The sequence below is a fragment of the Toxorhynchites rutilus genome, chromosome 1 (genome assembly GCF_029784135.1).
Source record: "Toxorhynchites rutilus septentrionalis strain SRP chromosome 1, ASM2978413v1, whole genome shotgun sequence".
NCBI classification, from domain to species: domain Eukaryota; kingdom Metazoa; phylum Arthropoda; class Insecta; order Diptera; family Culicidae; genus Toxorhynchites; species Toxorhynchites rutilus.
Genome location: NC_073744.1, coordinates 24,471,889 through 24,488,965, shown reverse-complemented (window position 1 = coordinate 24,488,965; position 17,077 = coordinate 24,471,889). Strand labels below are relative to the sequence as shown.

Genomic DNA, 17,077 nt, shown 5'->3' with positions numbered 1-17,077 from the left:
CGAGAAAGATTTAGATTGATTACACTACAAAATAATCAGTGGTCCAAAATATTGTGAGTCCGCAAGTGTGGAAAAATCAGGTAAGTATCCAATAAAGGTACAAGTTTGAAAAAAGGTCCATGCGTAACTCCCACTTTCCTTGCGAACAGGACCCGTTGTTTTAGAGCTTTAAAAGGATCATTATAACCTCGAAGAGGAGAACGAGCAACGTGCGAAGAACCCATCAAGCGAACAAAACACCACAAACTGACAAAACAACACAGAACTGTAAGGTTAGGTGATAAAAAAAACATAAAAATTATATATCTCACTGGTTTTCATACTCCACATCCAAGTCTTGATAAGCTTGTCCCCGAAGAGCCGACCCTGAGAGCGATTGGCCTCAAGATCGAGCTTGCCAGCATTAAAAGAGGCATTGAGAGCCCAACCTCAAAGGTTCCCGAGGCTCAGACCAGGAACCGAGGTGTTGCGGGAGGTCAGTCTGACCCAAGAAGTAATAGTGTGTTTTCGATGTACATTTTGGTATAACATTTCGGTATACCCAAGTCTCGTCTCCAGAGACAAGCTTCTTCAAGAAAGTGCAGTAACGCCTCGATTATATCACTGTGCCGTTTCATTACCTCTCGTTTATAATTCACTGAATAAGTTTCGTTTATATCACGTTCTTCGAAACATAACAAGTAATGTTAAAAGTTCATTTCTTCATGTTTCAAATATATTACGTTTCCATTATATCACGCAAAAAAAAATTTTTGAACGTGACATAATCGAGGCATTACTGTATCCCTTTCAAGTTGCTGGAGAAGCAAAGCACTCTTAGAGACGCTGTTCATAAGAACGCTGAACTCCATCCATCGGTCGTAGCTAGAGACAATTCGGCGGATTAATGTTTTTTCAATAAAATCGGTGTTATTTTGTGTAAATCATTATAGAGTAGATTTAGCCCAATGTGCTGACGCCAAATCTGGTTAGAAAAGAGATGTGACATTTTTCTTCATTTTTGGGATGCTTATGCCATCAGAAATGTTGGGCAAATAGACTTTTAGACATTTGATTCCGTTGGAAAGTTACACCCAAAAGAATCAGGTCATCTCAAGGGATGTAGTGTTACTGTTCGAATCTTTAAACGCGTTTTTCTCCAAACCATGTTTTTTTCAGATGGTAATGTCGATATCTCAGGATCTACTCAACCGATTCGTTCTGCGACACCCCGTTGCTTCAGAACCGATGCCACCAGCAAGGTACCGATTTTCAGACAGCATCAACGCAATAGTCATTATTCGTGCAATAAAAAAATGGAAAATACATCTTAATAACATACGGAAGAAAATCACGAAAATTCATTATTTTCCGACCTTAACCCCCTTCACCCATTTAATCATCCCGATGCAGGTTTTTAACTTCTTGTCTAATTCTCGAGTAGAGGAAGACCTGGTTTGAGAACTCTCCTCGCCAAACTTTTCAATTGTTTTCTTCGTAATCTGAAAGCTGGTTATTATCTTTTCTGTATATCAAACGTACATAACTTTCTCTTTAGCTTCAAATTCAAGTCTCGACATGTTGCAAACTACTTCGAAAATTGAAAGAGTTTCTACGAAATAACATTTGTGACAGGGAAACAAAACTAGGGTTGGATACACGCAAAAGTATTGTGTACCGGTTTATGTGTTATAACGTAAAGAAAGTTCATCGCATCAATTTTTACACAGTATTTACACAGTATTTTTAGACTGGAATTTTTCTTCATTGAGATTCAATTCAATTCAAGCATATATTGGCACATTTTTTCCCCCTTTTGTTTATTTTTAGGCTCATTTAGGCTGTAACAGAGCCGAATTTTAATCGTGTACATGTCACATGTTTATCATATCTATAATAAGCACATTACACAGTTGCCATTTTTTCGGCGTTGGAGTATTCCTTTCTATAACCATTGCGCATCTAGTATACATTTACACAGTAGCCACCATTCAGGCGTAAGAGTTTTCCTTCTATTCTTCCATTATCCAGTTAGACCGGACCGCGGAGACAGTTGATTTGAGCATTGTTGAGTGATTTATAGAACAGCAGCCCGATGTGTCTTGCAGAACAGAGCAGTTGTATGGATGAATCGATCTAATTTCGACCGCAGATCGATCTCCATCGCTGATGATTGTTGCGTGGACGTAGTTATTCTGTAACAACACAAAGATGGTCAATGAGGGCCCTGAGTTTTGAACTCACGATCGATCGCTTACTAAGCGAACGCGCAACCATTGTGACTACGGAGACCCCCTATATTGGCACATATAATATTCAAAAAAAAAGTTCATCCACCCCCAGTGAAAAATTATATTTCAGAAAAAAATATTTATGTAAAAACAAAACCAATTTATGTGGGTTCAAAATAAAAACAAATTCTCTTACATTTGAGACATGATATTTAAAAAAAAAATTAAAAATAGCGCAAAAAATACATCTACCCCTTCGTCATAGTTTTAGTACTTTGGCTTCAATAACTGCTCGGCATCGTCGTGGCATCGACTCAACAAGCTTAGCAGTTATTTTTGGGGTTATTTTGTTCAATTCAGTTGAGATTACCTGCCACAATTTCTGGATTCTTGTTACTTTTCGCTCCTGCGGCTTTATTTTCAAGATTGACCAGAGATGCTCGATCGGACTAAGGACGGGAGACTGTGCTGGCCACTCCATGACTTTGATACGCTATTCTTTGAACCACTACGAAACCAGCTTTGAGATGTGCTTCGGATCTCCGTCTTGTTGAAACATACATCTGCGCCTCAACTTTAGCTTTTATTCAGACGCTGGTAGTTTTCGTATCAAAATGTCGACATAAACCTTCTTGGTAATGATTCCATCGTTGAACTCAAAACTTTTGTTCTTTGAACATCTTTATTATCTTCGTCCCTCTTCCATCAACAGAATACCTTTCGCCATTCCTTTCAATTTTACGTAAATCACTAATCTGACCAACTTCTTACGTTTCACATCTAATATTTACCTTGTAAATTGAACACTCCGAAGTAGTTTTTCAAAAAACACAGATAAAGGCTTGGTGTTTATGCGAAAACCTGATTTTTATGCCCTACGGCTAAACGTATGTCTCGGAAAAAACGACGTTTGAATGTTTATGTCCACCGATACCGCCTTGTGCGTGTGTGATTGTGACGCGCGTCCATTCAATAAAATTTACTTGAATATACTACCAGTACAGCAAATAAGTATCCCGATAAAAAGAACATTCCTAGTTGTTTTGTAAGTGTTTCAAGTTTTTTTTCAAGTGCGGATAAATGAATGTCTATCACTGTATCAGCTTGGGGGTGGATAAACTTTCATAATTCATCACATAAAATCTCAAGAAACAATAAAACCGCCGTATTTTCAATGGCGGTGTAATAAATAAACATAAATTGATAAATCATGGAGGAACACTCCTCAAATTAACCCTCTACAACCCAACCCCGCCTTCAGACGGGCTTCACGGATTTTCCTTTCAAATTATTCAGACATTATTTTCAGTGTTCACCCCCACTGAACGTCTTTAGAATATTTTCATCTATCACACATACACATTGGTTTTATGCTGGCAGCTTTTTGCTAGGAGTATTTTATGTTGAAAGTCGGAAATTCTAGATAAAAGTGGAATGGGTTTTTTTAGATAAATAAACAATTTGGGTCTTAGAGGTTAACTTGATTTCCGCCATAAAAACAAAAAAAATGGAGGGGGGGAGGTATCATGGAAAAACTTTTTTTGCTTACTGTATTTTAATCCAAACATATATACAATTTCACTCTTTTTCAATTAAAAATATCTTTTTATGGGATTGATGAATTACTAAACATTGTGTACAAAAATAATTAGAAACTTCACTTCCAGAGACTCGCAGCGAGCCTTCAAACCACTTCATTCGCACAAACGTACAACCTGCGTTGCCAGTCTTCCAGATTTATCTGGAATCTTCCAGACAGACGTACCCAGACATCCAGATTGTCCGTTTTATGATTCGTCCAGGTTTCTCCAGATTTATCGCAACACTAGAACATTAACTCTTCTGGCTGGCTTCAACTTTCGGGAAAGTTCGGGAATACATGAAATTACATTTGGCATGAAATCGCTCTATGAATGAACACAGTAGTAAATTTGTTTGATGTCAAACGAATGGCAGCAGTATCGACAAGTGAAATAAACGTGTTCCACTGATAAAAACCTATTTTCAATATTACTTCATACTTTCAAGAACGTCAACCAGACAATTTATACTTGCACACCTCATATAAATTAACATTACAATAGATTTCCGTCCCTATAGATCATAAATAGGATCTTTTGGGATCAAATTTCTAACTGGAGAACGGGTAGTCACTTCCTTGCAGTTGATTTATTAGCAATACATATTTAAAGAATAAAACAAACGATCCTGTTCGGTACCCTCGCTATTATTTCGATGTTCGTCATTCCTAACTCGTTGTTTTGTCGCCTTCAGGTGCCGCTCGCGTCAACAGAGGACACAAGTGCGCGCAATTCGCGGGACCACGAAAGGAGAAAACTTATTTCAATAAATTTCCAAACTTTCTCCTTCGCCACGAAGATACCGCAGCCGCCGGAGGCTGCGAGGGTGGCGTAGGTAGACTGGCACTTTTATGAGTTCAGTCTGATATGTCGAACAGCCGTTTGCGAAAACTCCAGACTAATAAACATTCGTTAGGCCGAGAGAAAGAGTCTGGCATTTTCTGGGCTCGAATAGAAAGATGAACCGACACCACCCTTCTCTTCACTAATGGGTTCATTAAAATAACTATGCGCTCGTTTCTGTTTTAAGTTGAAAATTATTAATTTGGTGGAATACCGAGAGTTTAAGTTATATTAGGAGCCGTATTTCAGCGAAATTTGTCTGCTTTTTAAAGAGGTTAACTTTTTGGAACACTACCTTCTCCCGATATGAGTTCCTCCCATGCTAGGTGTTCGCAAACATTTATTAAAAAAACACAACATCGTCATTCATCTTCGTTTCCTCTAATTGATTTCCTTCCTCGTAATTTTTGAGCAAACAAACTTTTCGCCCCGCTTTCGGTGGAAATTTCCTGCGGAAGAAGCTGAAAAAAATATATATTCCAAACTAATTAAAACTTCCATCAGAATTCAGAGGTTGAATTATGTCGCATCAGGCACCATCCATAAATACCGCCTGTGACAGTGGAAAATTTAGTTCACAATTTTATCCACCAGCGGATCAGCTAATCACTTCCAAAACGGTTATGTCATGCAAGATTCGCCCCCAGGCCTTAACCTCCCCCATCCCTGATTGATTGCCGCCGTTGCTATGGCACTCGAGGACGTAAAATTCCATTCTTCTTTTGGGCCCACAATCAACGAGCGAGCGCCATTAATCACTGTAAAAAATCATCGCGCATCGCGCTCGGAGTACAAAGTTCTAATTTCGTTCCACCAGAAATGGGCGAAAATAAAAATTACTCACAATATATTGGTCAGCGGGAAAGGACAAACAAAAAATCATCCAGCAATCTGATGTTGGAAGCCGTCCCACACCAAATGTCAACAAATTTGTACACAATCTCGTCCCCCTTCTCGTGGCCTTTCCCCCCGAGAAAGGCTGAAGCAACAATCACTCCGAAGCCGCAAAAAATGACTCGACTCTACCGCAGATTGATCGAGTGTGATTCGTTGAGTCTGGCCGGAAGCCATGGCCTCTAATGCCCCCACAACCCACCGTCATCCTCAAGAGCGACGTCAGTAATTTTCATGTCTTTTGTTTGAGAGAGAGAACGAGAATTGCGGAAGCTGGCCGTTGAAGATAACAGTTTTATGTTTTACGGGGTTTGTTGTCTTCTTTTTTCTTGTACCACTCTCGAAAGAATTTCTTTTCTTTTGTCGGTCCAATGTCCATGTAGATAACGATGATGAAAATACAGGTTGTCTAATTTCTAGAACAGTTTTTGTGGGGGTGGAAAGGAGGGAAATTTTTTAAATTATTCATCACGTTTCGGACAAAAAGGATAATGAATCGCGCATTTGATGTGGTTAAACGATTCATTTTGTGGATTGGATTCGGTTCGTGTAGAATTAGGATGTTCGGAACGAAGTATGCTCATTAATCCGAAGATGCACAGCGTTAGTGATCATGCACAATATAATGGAAAATGAGCTGAAGCGCATACGGGAAATTTTCTTTGAAACATATCGCGCCATTACGATCTCCTTCCGGACAGTCAGACAGTCAAAAATGATTAATCATGTAGGGTAGGGAGGGGCTAGTTGGTCATTTTTAAATAAATTTGACTATAACTTTGTAGTACGAAGTTTTGCGTTAGAATGTTATGTACCACAATGAAGCCCCAAACCACAATGAAGCACCCAAACTAGCATTGGCAGAAAACATGCCATCTTTGGCAGGAAAGATGCCATTTCCTGGTCTAAGAGTCAAATGTGCAAATAATGAGCTATTTTGAAGCTTAAAACTGGTTTGTATGTATGCGAGCAGATATCTCTTTCTGTTTTCTTTTCTCTTTTCATTTGGGATTGTGCAAAAAAAAGTCCATACGACGTCAATGTGGATCGAACCAAGGCCGGGTGGAATGCGAAGGTACTTTACACGACCATGCTATCCATATAGCTGCCAGCGCTATTATAAAGGAGCGTGATAATATTACACCTCATCATAAAATGAAGTTTAAAAGTGTTTTTTAAGCCGACAGAGAAGAACATGAACGAGGATATATATCTTTCTCTGTCTGGGCCGTGTATTTGGCAAACTATACGAAAAGCTTTTATCATTTAAATGTGTCTTCTGTTTCGCTCCCTCATATTGGCTCTAGTATATATATATTATACAATTGATATACATGTATTGGGGAGTAGAACATTTTATGTTATCTTTCAGCTCATTTAATGTAATAAATCGGGATGCCAGAAAATGTGCTAAAAATTAACTTTGGGTGTAGCTTTTACCTTTTCAATAAAAAATAACCAGAGAATCACTTATTTGACATTATTTTACGTCTTTATATTTCAGAACAAATTGACCAACTAACCCCACACACGAGGTAAGTTGGTCAATAATAGGTATGTTCTTTTTGAGCAAATAATAAGCGTTTTTTTCATTAGAAGTTTCGTTCATTATAAATTAATTAATTAAATCAAAACAAAAACAATTAACAAATATCTTGTAGTCAAGTAAAAAACAAATCTCTCTTCCACTTTGCGGCTTACCAGAGATGCCAGGTTTGAAGGCATGTCTTCATTTTTGAAGCCATTTGATTTTGTGAAGACATTTTGAAGACATTATGAAATATGTGAATACATTTCAGTGTGATAGCGTATGTGGATTTTTAAAAGATATTATTCCTATGGAATTGAAATTAAAATATTTTTTTTTCTTAAAAACAGGTTTTTTTTAAAAATTAAACAAAACTATATAAATAGCCCAGTAAATTACCAACATGTCATTCATACATCGGAAGATAGGCACTTTTACAGGGAAAAAGTTTTTCTAACAACGAATTTTCCAGGTTTTTTCGGAAAAAATACAACCAACCCAATTTTTTTTATGTCAAGATATTTTTTTCTCTCAATTATAGTGACAATATAATATATTTGACAAGATTTTAGATCTTATCAAAATATAAACTTGTGTCGCAGTAAACATTACTTTTTTTAAATTCTCGCGTAACGTAACATTCTTATTTGTAAATTATCGACATGTTCTGCAAAAGTTTTTCAATTTTAAAACATGTCAAGAACATGTCAAACGCAAGAATTTACACACAAAAATGTTTTGAGTAAAGCTTGTATTTTTTCAGGAGTCTCCTCAAAAACATGTCGTATATTCCAGAGAATATAAAAAACAGAAAGTGGACGTCTTCGACAAAAGTTCATATTTTGAAAACATCTAAAACTTTGCCCAATACTCTATTTCGCTATCTTAACTTTAAACAAAATTGGGATTAGTTGTATTTTGACGTAAAAACAGAAAGTGGACGCCTTCGACAAAAGTTCATATTTTGAAAACATCTAAAACTTTGCCCAATACTCTATTTCGCTATCTTAACTTTAAACAAAATTAGGATTAGTTGTATTTTGACTACGTCTTTGTTTTCTATATAGGGAGGTCATTCTACGAAAAATGTAACGTTTTTTAAGAGTTTTCAAATGCATATTACGCAGAATCGATCTTTCGATATATGTTATAATATATACCATTAGACGGCAAATTTATCCAGCATTTTGTCGCCTGAGACATCAACAGTCGAAATAATAAAACAAGTGAGCAGTTTAACAAATAGAATAGGTATGTTTTGTGAGCGGAGGTGAAGGTAAATCGTGTATTATGCATTCTTTCTTCCAACTTCGTTCCCATGAATGTTGTATGTAACATAAAATTGCGTGCAATAATTCTTTCTATCTAGCAAGTTAGCAAGAAGTTAGAGTAATGAGATGCAAGATTTCATCAAAGCAACGAGGAAAGTGTCACCCATACAGTGATCGTTCATTAATTAACAATAGCAAGCAAACCATTTGTCATGACAATTGTCATGCGTAAATGCGAAAACAGAATAGAAACATACGGTATGAGGCATGATGCCGACGCCAACCTCTCTCAGTTTCTATTCTGTTTTCGCATTTTCGCATGACAATTGTCATGACAAATGGTTTGCTTGAACAATAGGCAGCAATTATCATGCGAAGATTTAGTGAGATCTGCATTACATCGCATCACAAAAATGAAACGAAATAAAATATTAATATTTTTCATGACTCATATTCATGATTCTCAATGACTCAATTCCTTCTATGATAGGTTGAGCAGTAGAACCAAAACGACTTGATTGTGATAGTCTACAAGCAAACATTATTTCACCGAAAAAGCTGCTGCTCTCGATGCCTTAGAACAAGACTAATAAGAATAAGACAATTGAAAGAAATCACAATACCGTAGCTATCCATTGAAAATGGAGCAGCTTCATGATTACATGTGTATTTTACCGCAAAATATCACGAAATCGTGAGTGTTTTCAACTTGTTTTTTTTTTCGTTTCTTCCCCATAAATTTCATATTCAATGTAATCAATGACGATATTTGCTTTTGTTTACCGATTCACATATACTTCATCTACCATTCCACTTTGTTATTTGTCACACTGATATTCATTAATCATTTTCATTTAGACAGTTGAACTTCCTGCCAGAAGCTTATTGTCTTTCTTTGTTTATTACAAACCGTTTGAAGGTTATAGTATATACAACAAACGGCATTATTCAGGGCTACTATTTAGATTTTCAAAAGAGGTCAACTAACAGATTTATGAAAAATGAAAAGAATTACAAAATAACCGAGTCTTCTGAACAATCACAGTCCTACGTCAAATATCCGTCCAACCCCTAGGCTCAGACCCTTCTACTTTTTTTTCAAGGAAAACATGAAAAAGTTGTCGTTTGCAGACTCAGTAGCTACGCTTCGACTAGAACAGGGTGTTTCAAATGGTGCTCTCACTTGAAAACCCACCTTGAAAAAAACATTCTTTAATTCAATTTCACTGAACATATAATGATTTATCTTGTTTAATACGGGTCAAATGTCGTGTAACTGCGATGCGCAACCGAAATAGAGTTGTCCCCAGTTGGGTAATGTAAATGCAAATAGGATTTGTTTTATCGATTAAAAAATACAGGTGCTACGTCAAAAGTTTTTGCTATAAAAAGTGCTCTGCCATAAAAAAATCCGAAAACCCCTGGACTAGGAATCAACATAATTTGAATTGACAAGCGTTAAAAGCGAGGATGATTGATGAACTATTCTAGTCAATGATTATTCTGATTGACATGACTAATGAATCAATCTGCCTCTTCATTCAACCTGACTTCAGTTCACACTTCTACCCCCCTGACATGAATCTTGTTAACCACGTACACAATCTTATTTTTACATCCATATAAATGAAACGAAAACTTGATTTCTGATGCAAAAAAGTATTTACACCATTAATGGACGGTTTATTGTCTACCCACCGTGAACTCAAATCAACGAACTTGGACAGTTATCAGTTATGCTATAAAGGTCCTCGCGTTAGTATTAGTAATTAGCGAACTGTTTGGGAGGGATTCTAAACAAAGTTTCAGTTCACTTTGTCTCCGAGTTCAATTCTGTGAAAAAAAAAACATACAGAAAAACGGGTTTATATCAACAAAATCTATAAATTTGTCAGTGTTTCTGAACACAACACTGCACGCTATTTTATATGTGTGAGTAATTTTCGTGTACGATGCAAAATAATCTAGCTCACCTATAGTATATGTCAAACCACGTTGAACTCAAACATCGATACATGCATACGTGATACATGAGAGAGAAACGAATGCATTTGGGGGGGAGTCACTTCAATATGCATTAAAGTCCATTTAACGGGGAGAATGAAATGCGATAATCGAGTCGTAGAGTGAGATATCAACTAGACGCCCGAATGACTGTTGAGTCATGATGATGGAGAAACTACTGGAAGAAGCCAAAACTCATTTCCAATTGAATACGAAGGTGAATTTCTTCATAGTTCGCTGACTACCCTCAGTTGAATGTGACTTTGCCGAGCCCTGGTCGTTAGAAAAACTGTAATAGTGCCCATCTTTCGATGTATGAGTGACTTGTTGGAAATTGTGAGGACTATTCATATTTTTTTTGATAATTTAAAAAAATACGTTTTCGAGAAAAATGAATTTCAATTTTTAAAATAGTTTTTCTGCGTATACACTCACACTCATTCACACCCACATTATGTCACTGCAATCTGAGATGTTGCTGTCTGTGGCTGATCGAGTTGGCATGAAATTCGTCCACAGTGGTAGTAACATTGTAATTGTTTTGAATTATTCATTTGGTCCAAATTATATATTTAGAACAAAAAAAAAAGCGAGAGAACAGCTCATATTTAAAGACGGAATAAAATCTATAAAATACTATATTTTGCTTTCTTGCCCAATTTGCCATTCTTTCTCTAATATTTTGTATCGAGCAAAGCCGTTGTGTGCGATAAAGCTTGAGCTTGGGTAGACTGTACACTTCGTAGCTGCTTTTCGTGATTGACCTGAACCAGCGAAATTGCACAAAGAACACTTCGGAGTAGCAAACCATTCTCATTGTGCAAGTTTCGGTGATTCGAGCTTTAAATAGTCAATAACGACGCCGGCCTCGTCCTTACAGTCACCGAGGGAAGGGAAGGAATGTTAGTATGATAGTCGTTGCCCGTAGGCCGGAAGGGTTGCCTCAATAGCGTGGTTCCCTAGCGATTATCATGGAAAGAGTTGTTGCTAGTGAGATGAGGTAAAATCAGGATTCACTGAGATAAGTGATATGATTATGTAAACCAGAACAATTGACATCGACCGACGAACTCAACGAAACGAGATTCCGGAAATCTTGTGCGTCACAACAAGCGGTAGAGAAAATACTTAGGCAAACCGAAAAGGGAAACCTGAAAAATAATTGGAACGGCTATATGTTCTAATATTCAACGCGCGTACTTTTCATCGATCTTCCGATCGCGATGGCGGATACCGCGATATCGTCGAAAGACACAAAACTGAAACTATGTTAGTTAGACTGAAACGTGAAAAGCCCTATTTGTGTGTTAAAATCTTCAACTCGTAAACAACAAAAACTCCAAATAAAGTTTTCTGTTTCTATTTGAAATCACGAATGACTTATTTATATTCAATAACATAGAAAATGGGCATTACCATATTTTCTCTCTCCACATTGTCCGTTCATTTATTGCAGTGTTTGTTCCGTGCATTTGCATTTCGAGCGACCGATTTACGCGCGCCTGATTCGCAGCGGTGTATAAATATTGTAGGGCAAATGATGTTTTTCCACTTTTTTGAATCCTCTAGACACAGGTGCGCTGTCAAATCAGGTATTCAAATGTTTCCAAACATATAAATAACGTAGTCTGTTTCATTATTTACAGTAGTTTAGATATTTTTACGGGTTCACACGTTTTAAAGGTTTATAAAGTTCTACCTTCTATTGGTGTCAAAGCGCTCCTCATTTGAGCTAACTTTTAATCATACATCAGAAGATTATTTGGTACGTTATCAGAAATTTTCAGGATTAGAACACTTACCAATTGGCGCGCTGCAGTTTGTTTATGTTGTCTGCGTAGCCGAAATAAATATTCTCTGTGTTGGATGCTGTTCACCTTTAAAATGCCCAAGAAACGGTAATAATTTGAAGCCTAAATCATGAATGGATCAATATGATGACAGTAAACTCATGCAATGAGAAATGCAACATCTACTTGAAAATTCGAAGTTCTTCATTCAAAAATGGTGATTTCTAAAGCCGGACAAACCGTGATCTTAATTTCTCTTTGAAGAAAATTGTTAACAATCGTATGATTGGATAATTTGAACGCCTTATGGCATTATTAGCAACTAGAGATTTGGGGTTTTTCAACAAACCCAAACTCGTCTTGATTATATGTGGTTTTCATGAAGAAACATCGATTCGCATCGATTCGCGGACAAACCAATATCAATTACCCTACCTCGAGCTACATTAGTTGCTCGTTATTGATAGCACGGATAGGTGAGTACACAAATGTGAGGAAAAATGGAATTTCTTTCAAGTTTCGTTAATTCAACCCTTGACCAAAGACTTCTAAAGGCAATACATCAATATTTTTAGGGGTGCTAAAAATTTACGATATTAACACTTTACCGACCGGTAGCGGTTCGAACATACTATGCCCTTTTCACCGCCCATTCAGCCGCAGATCGTCCGAAACACTACTAAGTGTTTGCTAAAGCTAAAGTTTTGAGAAAAGCACCGATTATCTGAATAAAGAATACGAAATGCTTGCTGCTTGCTACTTGTCAGCCTAACCTAACCAAATCTAACAAAAAGATCGAAAGTCGATTAATCGACAACCGGTCGGTAAGCGCTGTGGAGCAAAAGTCGAATAATCGACGGCCGGTTGGTAAAGTGTTAATTTGGGAGTAATTTTTATGTAGAAATGATATAAAATTTTGAAGCGCCGGCAGAAAATTATGTTATCAAGGTTTAAACCATTTACAGAGAATGGAATCGTGAAGTATAGCATACCAAAACAAATTTTAGAGAGTTTTGCAATTTGATTGATATGGAAACCATCCAAATCCGTTCGCAACACAATTAGCTATTTACGTTAACATTGTTCCATAAAAACATGTTCTTCGATTTGGTACCCTTACTGGAAGACGTAGTCTCAAACATAAAAAAACACGATTACAGTCTAGTTTCTATGATAATTATGCAATAGGTATTTAAAATTATTAGCTGTTGTTCAAAACACACTTTCAACTTGATTTATATATAGGGGAAAGTCTGGAAAGACGGACAGGGTGGGAAAGATGGGAACCCATGTATGATTGATAAATTACATTTTTATTTTGTATTTTAATGATAAAAAAGGTAATAAATGATAATGATAAAACTTACTGTGTACACTTAGCTGGCCTTCTGTACAAAGTGTAAATAAAAACAGAAAAGTAATCTATAAAGAGCAGCTCGATATAAAGCAGTGCAGAGCAGTTTTTAAAACGTTTTTAAAAATGAGAAACATTAAAAGCCCTTCTAGGTGATTTTAGTCAAGATTTTTTGTTCGTTATTTTTAAGGCCTATTTGAAGACCTCTAAAACATATCGAGCACATAAAGTTGAATTTTCTGTTAGTGTACATCTTTCCCACCCCATTCATGTCAAGTATCCGTCTTTCTCGACTCATTCTCATTTTTTCAAAGATACCGGACACATTCCTTTTGCATTTTTGGTGAGATAACTATATTTTTTTGTGAAATTCATGAAAAAAACAACGTTCACTTAAAATGTCTGTCTTTACTACCTTTCCCCTGTAGCGCAGATAAAAGAATTGTTATTCCCCGATTCTACACCTTTCGTGCGAATGATAACTGGAACAGAATATGAGAGCTGTAGAAATAATTGTTGAGCTATAGATAATAGAGTACACGTCTAAAATCCCATCGCGGTTAGAAAATAAAATTCAGTTGCAGGATATTTGGGTGCCTTTTTGCACATTAAATTTAAGCACTATCCGAATAAGTAGCGAATTGATTCCGTTACTCTACACCATCCTCAATCAACGTTACCAAATCAGAGATTTGGACGAGGAAAAAAATGATCAGGAACAGTATTCAACAACAACATATAGTTTTGTAATTCTGCCAGGAAATCAGTTGTCCAAATACAAATCGTATTTCATTGAGCTCAATTGACAATTACGAAACCAAGTCTCTAAGATTATATGTATCTCCGAAATTCTGTTCCACACACAATAGTCCTTATTCACTTCTTTAGATTATGATGAACATTTTATGGATGTGAGGAATTTGTTGTCAGGACATTCTCGATCCTAGGAAAAAATCAATTACCGTGCTTGTGCTGGATAGATAGCCCAGCGTCCGGATATCAATGATATCGATGTCCATTCTGCTGGCTACAATTTCCTCCTGGAAGCGCTGCTATTCTTTTCTCTATCACCAACCACTCACTCTCTAAGCTGCACAGAAGAAGTCGATGTAATTCTCGCCGTGTAGCATTTGTGTCAGCAACTTTATTGAGCGAATTTATTGTGCAACCAGAGCAGGGAAAAAATAAAAAAAACCTTCCGTCTAACTATTGTGACTATCTGTGACTGCTGTCAGATAAAACGCGAAAGATCATACAGCTCATCCCGAGCACCAACAACTCTTCTCCATTTCACACTGCATAAAAGATGGCCGGATAGAGGGTTGCAAAAACTTTTTCATCCGCGCACAATGCACTCACTATCACACCGCAATCCTCTTCAGTCATGCGATAACGGACAATGCTCATCAAACTTGTTCCTTTCCGGAAGGTAGGACTTGAGTAGCACCGATCACTTTCCCACCTGGTTATCTCCGCCACCGGGACCGTACCATCAAATCACGCTGTCACACCACCCAAATCAGGCGCACTCTTCTTCTTCCGCGGGTCGGAGTTGTAATGGGATGAAATTCATTGCAAAATTTTTCACTTTTTCCAGCTTTCCTTGCCCGATTCACTCACTGACCGGAATCAGTCCACGGCTCAGCTGTGGAACTTGGTTCAATTAAAACTTTTCGTACCGAGAGGATCCAATTTTATTGGTGGCTGATATGAAGTTGGGAATTGATTTGAGCGAACAATTACAAAATTTTACATTGATTTTTTTGATTTCAGCTACGTCGGCTTTGTATTTTCCCCCTCATTTCTGGGAAAACTTTTGATTGGAATGGTTTCATCGTATCAATATAAACTATTGGTGTTAATTATTTAATACATACAAACAGAAACTATCACAACTCTTCACATTTACACTCTTCGGAGGAATATTACAATCGAAAAACACTTCTACATTATATGTGACATACATTACTGTCACTTTGAGATTGGTTTTCTTTATATCAGCGATGATTTTTTTCAATTCATTCTGCTTCTAGTATAGCCATCGTAACAAATGTTGTACTTTCTGAACCGTTATCATAGTCTAACGGAATCTTTCACCAGATCCGGTTCTAGAATTATTTGTTTTCGATGCAAAACAAAATGCACACAATTTGCTACACAATGTACACACCTCTCTACAACTGACAACACTTCACGTCTCCCCCTCCCGAAGTGGTGTGAAATCAGCTTAAGCAAATCAATGCCGGTTGCGTTGGAGCAATTATCGCTGTCGTATTTTTCCCACCGCCGAGGCATTCGCCTCAAATTAATTGCCACCAATTCAGCGATTCCTATCTATCTGGCTCTTTTCTCCCACCCTCGTATAACAAGCAGGAGCGAAATCTGGACCCAATCAATTAGCTTCAAACAGCTCACCCGAAACACGCGAACTAGTTCCGTCCATTAATTATTATTGGCGCGATCATTTGTATTATTGCTATTTTCCCCGTCTTGATTTTTCACCTCCCGCGGAACACGCGTTCGTGCCACCAACCATCGAAACTTCCGCCCAACACACCCCCAAAAAGCAAACAGAAAAAAACAAGAATCCTTCGACAGCAACAGCTACTAGAGCGCTATTCAGGTTGCTCCTGGTGAGTGAGAGAGAAACTAAGAAAAAGTACACAAACAACAGTTCTCCAAACACCAACTGGATTAAAGGGATGTCGCCGACCAGCGCGGAGAGTTCAAAGGGCGCGACATCGTCCGTCGAAAGCTCGAAGCTGACTGACTGGTTACTCCAGCCGGGAAGTAGCATCCGCCTCCCGCCACCCAAAAAAAAAAAAAAGATGAGGACGAACACATTTACATTTGGGATGGCAGTGGCGGGCTGACGAGGGCGGCGGCGACGGTAGCGGAGGAAGGTTAGAACAGCCGTATTCCCGACAGAACCAGCTGTTTTCCGCTGTTATTTTCCCGGATGCTTCCGAACACGTGAGAACGGCCGAGCATTGTTGAATGTGCGATGCTTTGGCGAGAGCTTGGAATAAAGCTTCCGCCTGGGGAGGGGTGGAAGGAGCTTTCCATGGAAAGTTTCGCTCAGTGAACTGATGAATGGGATAATGGGTATTCATGTTCATCGAAGATTCATTCGAGTGTACTTATTTCGAGATTATTTCACTGAGATGTGGAAAGAAGATTTATAGTTTGAAATGCAACCTGATTACCTGAAATCAGTCAAAATGTTGAAATTCCTGGTTAATACGCGTTCATCGTAATACCAACCCAATTCAGATGCTGGGAATTTTTTTTTATCAAATGTGAATCGATTTCATACGTTTCATGATTTTTCAAGCGCGCAGTCCATAATTGAAACATGTATTTAACCTACTTCACACAAAATCAAAATCCTATTCCTGCGCGTTTTTTGGAAGTGTGACAGCGCGGGAGACTAGCTCTGAATCTCAGAGAGTACCTAATTTGAGGGGGCCTTCCAAATTCAAAATTTGTATTTTTAACCTACATATGTTAAACTATTAAATATTCTATAAGTTCGGTTCCTGGGGAAGAATTGATAATTGAAATAGTGCTCCGCAGTAATCTAACCATTTTCTAAGATCACAA

General features: G+C 37.6%; 1 protein-coding gene across 3 annotated transcripts in view; it reads right to left on the bottom strand.

Moving 5' to 3' along the window:
* LOC129762552 (dopamine receptor 1) overlaps nucleotides 1-16,227 on the bottom strand; it is a 306,279-nt gene extending 290,052 nt beyond the window's left edge. For all 3 annotated transcript variants that reach the window (XM_055760944.1, XM_055760973.1, XM_055760953.1), the window contains exon 1: nucleotides 14,437-16,227. In XM_055760944.1, coding sequence (XP_055616919.1) covers nucleotides 14,437-14,493 — 57 coding nt within the window. In that variant the 5' untranslated portion in view covers nucleotides 14,494-16,227. The remainder of the gene's footprint in view (nucleotides 1-14,436) is intronic.
* Between the last annotated feature and the right edge of the window lie 850 nt (nucleotides 16,228-17,077).